Genomic DNA, 10140 nt, shown 5'->3' with positions numbered 1-10140 from the left:
CCGCCCGGAACTGAAGTGCTGCGGCACCGCTGTCCGCCCGGGACGAAGGGCGCACACGGAGATGGCGATGGCGGCGGGCCGGGCGGGCCTGGGGCTTGCGGGCACCGGGAAGGTGGGGATTGGGATTGGGGATGTTGGGCAACCCAGGGGGAACCGGGGAACGGGAACCTAGCTGGGGATCTGGGCTGCGGCTGAGACTTGCAGCCTCCGGGAGAATGGGGATGCGGCTGGGGCTGGGACTCGCACCTGTGTCATGTGTTCGCAGGTGGTTCCTCGCTGTAAGGAAAGTGCACACAAGTTCTGCCCTCCTCTCCCTGCAGGTGCTGGGGAAGAGGATGGAGGGGATGGCGTCCCCGCTGTGGGTTCGTTGTCTCTTCACCAGGTCGAATATTCCAGACTCGGTATGTGCTTGACTTGCACTTTACATGTTTTACATTCATCGTTTTAGTTTATTTTTGTGAGATACCATCTGGTGTCAGTTGACTCTTTCCCCTAAAAGCATTCCTAAAGCCTGTGGAAAAACGTGCCATCCAGAGGCTGAGCACAGGCTCCGTGATGAAATGCATGTGAATTAGGTGTTGTGCTGGTACAGGGTGTTGTCTGTTATTTCTGTGCCATTCTGTGGCTAAACTCAAGAGTTACTACACTTATCAGCAAACCACTGTAGAAATATGTTTGACTTCATGTTGTAAAAGCTCAGTTTGAGGTCATTTGGTTGGTGCTTTGACTGCCTGAAAAGAAAAATATGTAAGAATTTTTAGCAAGGTTGAAGTATGTTTTGGGCAGTAGTTAACTGCAGCACTGATGACCAAATATTTAGGGAAAAAACCTGCTTTTGTGAACTTTTTATTCTAGGTATTTCAGCCACGGCCTGGAGATCATGAAAAGTATGGAGGGAACCCTGAGGAGCCCCACAAAATCCACGTTATTACTAGAATAAAAAGTGTCATTGGTCGCCCCTATTGGGAGAAGAAGATAATACGTGACCTGGGACTGGATAAAGTATGGTGGTTGTTTTTTTTACACTTGTGTTTGTCAGAAATGTAGTGCCAAGTTGGGTTTTATAAAGATCTCCATTTTGCAGTCACAAACCAGAATTACATTTATATCAGCCATAAAGCAATCTGAGAAGGTGATGATGATGTGTTCAGGAGCTGAGGGGAATGTTTGTGGCAAATGGGAATAGTGGGAATTCAGAGAATCTCTGTATGGTATTGTGCTGCATTGCCTGAGGAGAACTTTACCTTGAGAGTTCTTCTAAAATAATAGAAATAGGTTTGTAAATACTTTGGATTCAGGTCTCTGTGGGTCATATTATTCAGAAATTGTAGCAAGGCAAATAAAACTCATCAGTGAAAAGCTTCCAAATTCAGGACTTTGAAAGTTTGTGTCAAAGATGTGTTTTTCTGAGTTTTTTGCACATTATGCAAAGATTTGTCTAGTCAGTGTTATATTACAGAGAAAAAATGTGTGCTTGGTCAATTTAAGATACAACTGAAGAAAGCAGTTCTGCCCCTAGACTCTTGTACTTACATTTACAGTATTTTTAACAGTTGGAAGAAAAATGCATTTACAGTGAAGTAGGAATGAAGCTGAAATTGTCTTTTACTGCAATCAAGTTGTGATTGCATATTTTTATGTCTGTTCTTGATGCATGGCACTTCTCTAAATCTTACATTTGCAAATGTGGTTTATTTTCGTACTGGTAGCATGCAAAGTTCAGAGAACAAAGATTTGGGATTTGGCAACACATTTGTAAAACTTGTTTTATCCCTTCTGTAGGCACATCAGCCAAGACTGCACAAAAATATCCCTTCTGTGAATTCCAGACTGAAAGTTGTTAAACATCTGATAAGGTTTGTTAACTATTTGTTTATTTATTTGTTTGGAACACTTAGTGTAACTCCCTTCTAGTCACAGGATTTCACTAAGCAAACTCTTTTGCCTGTAGAATCCAGCCACTGAAACTGCCCCACGGGCTGCCAACAGAAGAGGAAGTGTCCAGCACTGTTCTGACAACCAGGGGAGAGCTTATCATTAAAAAGCGCCTGAAACCTGTGGAGCAGAAAGAAATTAAGGCATAAGGTGTGCTGGTTGGATTTAGATTTTATAAAATAAATACTTTAAATCCCCAGTTGAGAGTTGGTGTATGAAAAGTAAAAATTCTTACTCTGGTATGAATGGCAAAGGTGATATTGATGCTTAAAGCAGGTGTACAGATACAGAATTGAATGTTGTTAATAGTTATCTGAAATATTAAATTACTTGTACACTCTCTGTCTTTGTGCTTTAATTTTGTGGCTAGATTGCTGAAGTTTTTGGCTAACTGTAAGTTCTCTTACAGTTTGACTTTATTGGTAAAGTCAAGCAGAGAAGTGAGTAGAACAGTTCTAGCTAATGATGGGGGCATGTCACAGCTAGCAGTAAAGATTTACAGCAATACTGCAGGACTTTCACTGCACAGAGGAAGGAATTGGAATTGAAAAGCCCTCAGTTTAGTTGTCCCATGAGAATTGAATGGCTGTCCACAGAGGGTGATTACCATGGTTATCCAGATCTCACACTTCTTCCCTAGCAAACAGTCTGTCCTCTGACTTCTTCTGTAGCTTACAAAGCATGTAAATCTCCATTTGAGAGTAACAGGAGTTACTCACCTCTTGATTGGTTGTCTAATTTGTCTTTCAGGAAACCTGCTGTGTTCATATGTATCCCTTGATCCTAAGTATTCAGTAAGAACAGCTTAAGAGCTGCAGTTTATGTGAAAGTTAATGCATTTCCTTCTCTAAAATGGCAGACGTTAGAAATGTGGAGGCCCTGAAGCAAACCTCTGATGTGAGTTAGAATTATAGGCTGCAAGCTTATAAAATACTATTGTGTGTGTAATTTTATTTACAGTCTTGAGAACTGTGGCCAAAGTTAGCAAGCTGCTGCTGTATCAAATGATAAAGTAGTTTGCATTCCAGTCAGGATAAATTCTGTAATTTAACACGCTGTGAGCTACTCCCACAGTAGACACAGTGAAGAGGAGTTAATCTTAATGACTGCATGTTGTGAGAACATCAGAGAGATGCAGTCACTGAGAATTAGTGTTTATCCATTCTGCCTGCTTGCAGAGAAGAGTAAACACCTGTAGGAGTTCAAAGGAAGAGATTTATCAGGACAGGGACATAAGAGCTGGAGCACCGTGCAGAGGGAAAAGAACAGGCTGTGGTAGTGGCACTGAGGAGTGTGATGACCCCTATGGCCAGACTGAAGGCAGAAATTTGAGCTGAAATAAAATAGCATGGGAAAAGTGATGAATTAATCACTTTTTAGATAGATTAATAATTTTTCAGATAAAGAAATGTTGCTTTTCTCACCTCCCTCCTTTCTTCCAGCATCTGCACAGCATCTTGTGTTGCAGTGTGTTATAACTGCAGTCTCTGCAAGGTGTTGGTCATATTCCCACAGGGAGGTACAAGCTGGAATTTGAGCCCCTTTAAAGGACATGTATAGTGCATCCAAGGCACAGGGCATTTTTAAAAGAGATGGTACAAGTACTAGGACACAAAAAATGAGGCGAATGGATCTTGCTGCTGGTGGATAGCAAATAATAAGACTTGTGGCTGGATGGGTGTCCCAGAGCACCAGGGCCAGGCTGGCTCAGCCTTGCCCGGGATGTTTGGGATTCACATCGGTGGCACTGCAGCCCGGGGAGCTTCCAGCAGAGGGCTCTGCCAGCTCCATCCCACACTCTCAGTATGGATCTCTGGCGCTGCAGCCTACAGAAGTACTGCAGGGTGTCCCGGAGGGCCTGTGTTAATGAAAAGGTTTGGTACCATCACAGCTAAAGAAGTGTCTGATAAACTATCGACACTGCAGGCTCCCACACAGAGAGAAGGGAAAATACATAGTACCTGTTAATTCTGAGTAAAATGCAGCTGCAAGAGATGTTTAATTGATAGTTCCAATGAAAAAGAAAATTGGATTTTTTTTTAACTTTTTAATATATGTGTATGTTTGGGTGTTTCTGTAATGGTATTTCCCCCAAGGGCCCCCACTCTCCCACAGTTAGTCTGCTATCCCAAACCTTCTCTGTATGAGCATACATTCTCTCAAGATTTGCTCTCAAACCCTAAAATCTGAACCAGCAGTGTGCACAAAGAAAGTGTGTGTCCACACCCTTTCAGTAATGGAGCTTTGTAATGCTCCATGTAGATCTTTGTGAAGCACAGGTAAGAGACATTGCCTTTTTGTGTAGGGAGCAAACAGACTGATGCTGCAAAATTCAGATTGGAAAGTACATTTCTGGTCTCCAGTCCAACCTTCTGCTCAACACAGGCCCAGTACTGAGGCCAGATGAGGTTGCTCAATGGGTCTTGAAAGCCTCTGACAGGGACAACTCAGCCTCTCTCCACAGCTGGCACTGCAGTTTTGTACAGCTGTTAGATGTGTATTGACAGATAAAACATAAAGTGGGTAAAATCTTATTAAGGAGTGTTACAACTTCCTTGCAGCATTAATCTGCTGCTTGAGAAACTGCAGGCACAGATGAAATCTCTGGATATTCTCATGATGTGAGATGAAAATTAAAAGCAAAAGGTTAGTTACATTTTGGACTATTAGCTGTGTTTCAAGTTATTTTTTTAGCCTTAGCTGGAAAAAACCCTATTGTAAGTTTGTTCTTGTTCCTGGTTTCATTGTCCTGCCCCAATCTTATTGTTTCTGGAGGAAAAATTCAGAATGTTTTTAATTAGAAGCAAAGTATGCAATCAGGGCCTCAAATCTAATCATTATTCAGATATCTCAATATCCATTTTTCTTATAAAACCTGGCTCTCGCATCCACATTATTGGCATAGTTGTGTGTTTTGCCAGTATCCATTTTGTCCTAAGTCTGGATAGTGTTCACTCCTGCATTATAGGCTGAGATCCCACCTGGAAAGAGGTGAAAGAAACATGTAAACAGAGGTACTACTTCATCTGTAAATAATACTTCAGCTTTGCCAGGATAGGTAACCAGGAAAGGTTACTTTTTGTAGGTGGGTATAGAACCACAAAACAAATGGAATGGAGAGGAGGGGGAGAGCCCACCCTTACTCCTTGCAACTGGAAATGTCATGGTATTTGCCAGGTTTCAAAAGAATCCTGCTGGAAGACTAATCTTATTCCTCTATTCCTTTTAGTGCATACTAAGGAATATTATTCCACATGAGCATAGGGACTGGGATGTCTTTAGCTTTCTGCAGTGCTTACAGCATTATCATGCTTGAGTTTTTATATGTGAAGTGTTTCAAAGCTGACAAAACTCAACCTCTGAGTTCCTTTGTCCAAGATGGAGATTTTTTTCTGGATTTATCATAATGTATAAAATCTCAGTGTTTTATGTTAAGTGCTTTTCAGTGTCCCATGGCTCATCAATTCAGTACTGTTTGCCAGCCTGAAAGTGAGACAGCAACATCACCACACCACCTACCCCACTACTTATCCAGAGCTCTTTGTTGCCTACAGGCTGCTTGTGTTCATTTTGATCCTTAATCTCAGGATTTACCTCTTTTGTGACTGTATGGAGAGGACACAAGCACTTCTCATGGCACAGGCAAAGCCAGCCAATGTCTGAAGGGCAGACATTTGGACACAGAAGAGGAATGCCAGCTGAAATAAATGGGCAGGAGATATTTCTCCTTTTTTAATGCCTTTATTAAGAAGAATCAGCTCAGGTGGGGAGAAATCGACGGGTTGCGCCCACACCGCCGTTGCTCCCAGGCGTGGCACGGAGGAGGAGGATGATGCAGCTTTGTCCACTGGTCTGCAGACAGAGCTGGGGATTCTGTCCTCACGGGAGAGTTGTAGATTCCTGCTTGTTTGTTTAACACTCCAGGGTGTCTCTTTAATCAGTATCTTTTGAGGTTAGGGTGAGAAGCAAAAGGGTCCAAGCAGGTACGGGACTACGCTCCCATCCTTAGACGTCACTTTAAGTCACTTGTTGGCTCGTGATTTTAGGGGTTTTTCTTGTAAAAACTGTAAAACTGTAAAAATTCAGGGCGCAATGCATTTCTCATCTGCATACTGGCTCTGATGTCACTGCCCATTCTCTTTACCTTGGAGGGTCTGTCCTGGTGTCTTCTTGGCAAGCGGCCAGCATCAGGGAAACAATAGTTAATCACCGGCCATTAACAGGTAATTTAAGGAGCCCCTCTCGGGCAGCGAAACCAAAGAGGTCTGACTTGTTTTTTAACTCTGAAACTCAAAAAAATTACAACTTTCTATTCATAACACCAGCCCTACTTCCTTGTTTGTCAGAGCCTTAAAAAACAGCCCAGCTGCTGTTGTAAAGGTGACAGTATGCAGAAAGCAGGATTGCTGCTGCTTCACAGTGTTACCAGGTGCAAGGTGACTGCCCCTCTCCTCCCCAGCTGAATCAAGGCTGGGAAAATCCATTTCCTATAGGGATCTCTCCTTAATCCTTTAGTTGTAGTAAAGCACAAGTCTGAGGGGGCTGGAGCTGTTACAAAAGCAGATCCCATGCATGCAGCAAATGTTTAGGATTTTACAGATAAGGCTACAACTTGGCAAACAAGCTAGGCACAAATGTAGGCATGAATAATGAAGCAAGATCCCCCACAACCCAGGCCCCTGTGGTGCATAAAGTGTAATTAACCTGATGATAGTAGCTGCAGCCCACAGCATGCTCAGTTTTAAAAGGTGCTTTTTGAAACAAGACTTCTTATCTGAATGTGAAATAAGAACAATTAATCTCTTCAATCCCATGGGAGTGCTGGGAAACAATCATGAGTTTCACAGTGTAAAAGCAGTCTGCTCATGCACTGATGTTCACCCAGGTCCTTCCCTGGTGCTGGGAGCTGACAGCCTGGTCAGCATTGGCTTTAGCCTTGTCAGCATCAGCTTTAGCCTGGCCAAAGACTTGGTTGAAAAGGTTTATTGGGTTGCCTTTGAAAAAGGTTCCTGCCACTTTTCTAACTCTGCTTCAAAGGAAGGATGAAATTTATTATTTTAAGAAGGTTGCCCATACCCGCATTGAGCCAAATGCATTCTCATGGTAACCCAGGCCCTCCTTCAGTTCTGTCCCTGCCCTTGAAAGATAATACCAGCAATCAATCACAGCTGCAGCAAGACCCTCACCATTGCCAGCTTTTGCCATCTTGGCCTGGTATTTCTCCATGTTCTTCTGCTGTCTTCTCTAGGGCAGGGACTTCTACAGCATGACGTGCATGACTTTGCCTTTCATTTTAGAATCCAAACCCTGTTTTTCTAAAGGTCGTTATGGCTGAGCTGACATTTTGAATCCTTCTGAATCTGTTTAGAGTGAAACAAAGATAGAATTGACTAATTTTACTGAAGGGTACCTTAGAAATCAATACACAGATTATATAAAATACTTTTTTCTTCAGATTCAAAGGGTATTGAATCTGAAGAAAAAAGTCTGGCATGCAGATTGAAAGTGAGGTGAGTCTTGTTTTAAATTTAAGCCTTTGTGTGGATTAGTCCCAGATTTAGTCCCTTTTAATTTAGGACTATAGTAGAGAAATGTTCAGAAGTTCAGGTTTTCAGGGAAACTCTCAGTGGAGAGAGAAAAGTAGGTTCAGAGGTTGGATGCACCGGCAGACTTTCATTTTTTCTGTGATGGTCTTAAATGTTCTCTTAAAGTCAACCCTATTCCCAACATAAACTTACGTGCCCAAGTAGGATCTTTGTTGGTTGTGAAAATATCTGCTTGCTTGGGAACGACTGAGAGTCAGAGACCAGGATCCATAATAGGCACGAGCTTGTTCATGGCTGCAGGGGGGGAATGAACAGCTGACTTAGTGCCTACCTGCACAGCTCAGACCGTCTGGTTTCACAGCTGCTCCCAAAGCTCCAGTTGTGTCAACATTCAGTGTATTCCCACAACGCCCTGAACAGCCTAAGAACACGTGCTGGTTCAGCTGAAGCCAGCACAGAGCAGTCTTTACAACCAGATGTCAGGCCACTGCAATGTGTGACTCATGCTGTTAAAACGCTTTCAGATCCCCGACTGAAACCCATGGCATCCTTTTGATTCTAGTGCAGGTGTTTGTGCTAGCAGGTGCAGTCATGGCCTGCTCTGGAGGGGATTACCTCTTAGTCATGCTAGCTCATGTACCTTGTGAACTGGTGCTTTGTGCCCAATTCATCTCCCCTAATTACCTAAAACTTAGCTGTCTTAGTCTAAGCTTGTGACTTGGGCTGCCTGCATGGCCAGTGGAAGAAGGCATCTCAAAAAGAGGCATCTCAAAATCTCTTTTCTATTCCAAAATGTTTTAAAAGTAAAGAAAATTAGATGAGAGTCAATTGAAATCATACACTATTTATTGGCTCCAGCTTGTTTTTCCATAGCTCCAAGAAAATCAAACAGAAACATCCTTCAATTACACCCATTGCAATTTATCTGACTTGCAGATTGTTTGACTTGCAATTTATCTGCATTTATCTGTTGTCTTAACACACCATTGCAGGAGGGAAAACACACAAACATCAGCTGAGAGGAACAATTCACCTAATGGAATACAGACTTTGGTACAGTGAATCATTTACAAGAATATTAGACAAAGACCACAGACCTGACATGTTTGCTGCAGGATGTCTCCCCATATTCTCAGTGCACTTCCTGGAGACAAATGGGCTTTCTGTCTGCTGGCAGTGTGCTGGAACAGCTGGCTCAGTGCCCTTCCCACCCCCGCTGGTCTTACAAGAAACAGAAACACCTAACAACTTGTGCATCCTCCCAGACACAACAGGGATTCTGTTCTACAGCAAAAACACAATTAGAATTTAAAAAAAAAGCAATAGCTTTTAATTTAATTTTAAGTCCCATTGCTAGGAACTGTGGAGGAGCCTTGTCTGAAAACGGCTGCTCCCCCTCAGTTCTTGGAAGCAGTAACATGCTGACAATGGGAAAATGCGCTTCTGGATGTAATGACATTTTTGCAGGCAAAGATCCAGGAACAATAACATGACCAGAGCTGCAACTGCTCAGCACTCGGATATGCAGAGGCTACGCCAGGCCCCTGTTGTTATCCCCTCTTGCAGAGGAACAACAAAGGTCAACAACCCCAAATTAGCAGGCGGTGCGGATTTCAAAGCTACTGCAGCAGTGAGGAAAGCAGCCACTGGATGGCAGAACTCCCGCGGCACAGCCTATCCTGGCCCCCTTCTCCCCCGCGGTAGATTTTTGGGTGTGAAATGCCGTTTTGCTCTTTCAGCAGCTCTTTTACATTTTTATCGGGGGAATTCGTCCCGTGTCATTGCACTGAGAGATTCTGTAAGTTTTTTGCTGTACTGTTGATACTTTCCATAAAGAACCAGCTGCAAAAAGTCACAGCAGCTCATGCTTGGAGCTCTTCATGTTCGCAATTATGACTGAGTGTAAAGAAGGTTGAAACAGCAGAGGAGAAGACAGGAAGGAGAATAGAACAGATGTGGCTCAAAACAAGTGACATTTAAAAAATTTTAAAAACTCCAAAAGTGATTCACAAGCAAGTAATCTCCAAATGGTCTGTGCTACCTTTATTTCTGGGGCAGAAACATAAAGGATGCACTAGTTTGCTTCTGCTAATCACAGTACTTGAGACACTCCTACCATAAATAACTTTATTCCCTGCACATATTCTCTATAAAAACCTCCTTTGCCACACCTGGACAGTTTCATCTGAATTCCCTGGAACTTTATTTATATTCAGCTAGCTCTTCAGGCTCCAGCTAGAGCAACCTGACAGCTCTGCTACTGAAATATTTTGTGCATGTGGTAAATGTAGGACATCCACTGTAGAACATATAACAAGAGCCACAATAATCTGTTCGGTATCAGTATCCATGATCAATTAACAACCAGCTCTTTATTGATCACAAGAGTTGCAGGGGAGGGACAATTTGGTTTACCCAGAAGCCAGGCTGCAGGGCACTGGACCAGATCTAGTACCAGCTACTCTTCACTCTTCTTTCATGTGTCTGGCAGGAAGGAAGAATTGCCTTTGGCAATTAAATGGTTCAGGGCAAACATCTGTGGGATAATCTGGTCTTGTATTATGGCATTTATGGCTCAGTCATGCAGCTGTGCCTTTTTAGAGTTTGTCTTCATTTCTAGAGGAAAGGTACAAAAATATGCTGCCAGGATTTTTATTAT

At 42.9% G+C, this 10140-nt stretch overlaps 1 protein-coding gene and 1 pseudogene across 3 annotated transcripts; one reads left to right on the top strand and one right to left on the bottom strand.

The window, feature by feature from the left end:
- The first annotated feature begins 46 nt into the window (after window positions 1-46).
- On the top strand, window positions 47-2277 carry MRPL30 (mitochondrial ribosomal protein L30). 3 transcript variants are annotated; one of them, XM_064408104.1, is made up of 5 exons: window positions 47-73; window positions 321-401; window positions 856-1002; window positions 1783-1856; window positions 1952-2277. In XM_064408104.1, the coding sequence occupies exons 1-5, from the start codon at window positions 62-64 to the stop codon at window positions 2082-2084; spliced, it is 447 nt and encodes a 148-aa protein (XP_064264174.1). In that variant the 5' UTR covers window positions 47-61; the 3' UTR covers window positions 2085-2277. The 3 variants fall into 3 exon arrangements, with proteins under 3 accessions (XP_064264174.1, XP_064264176.1, XP_064264175.1); XM_064408106.1 differs by having other exon boundaries at window positions 50-112; XM_064408105.1 differs by having other exon boundaries at window positions 51-112; window positions 266-401.
- A 2092-nt stretch (window positions 2278-4369) lies between these two features.
- On the bottom strand, window positions 4370-7399 carry LOC135295125 (lysozyme g-like; annotated as a pseudogene).
- Window positions 7400-10140: the final 2741 nt, after the last annotated feature.

Source organism: Passer domesticus, chromosome 2, assembly GCF_036417665.1.
Source record: "Passer domesticus isolate bPasDom1 chromosome 2, bPasDom1.hap1, whole genome shotgun sequence".
Classification (NCBI taxonomy): domain Eukaryota; kingdom Metazoa; phylum Chordata; class Aves; order Passeriformes; family Passeridae; genus Passer; species Passer domesticus.
Note: the sequence above shows the minus strand (reverse complement) of the source record. Positions and strands in the feature narration are given on the sequence as shown.

What these genes read in the sequence shown, in the direction of transcription:
- MRPL30 (XM_064408106.1), top strand. Translation starts at nt 62, where the DNA reads ATGGCGATGGCGGCGGGCCGGGCGGGCCTGGGGCTTGCGGGCACCGGG. An exon ending in GGCTTGCGGGCACCGGGAAG is followed by an intron (nt 113 to 320) that starts GTGGGGATTGGG and finishes CTCTCCCTGCAG; the next exon opens with GTGCTGGGGAAGAGGATGGA. An exon ending in GGTCGAATATTCCAGACTCG is followed by an intron (nt 402 to 855) that starts GTATGTGCTTGA and finishes TTTTTATTCTAG; the next exon opens with GTATTTCAGCCACGGCCTGG.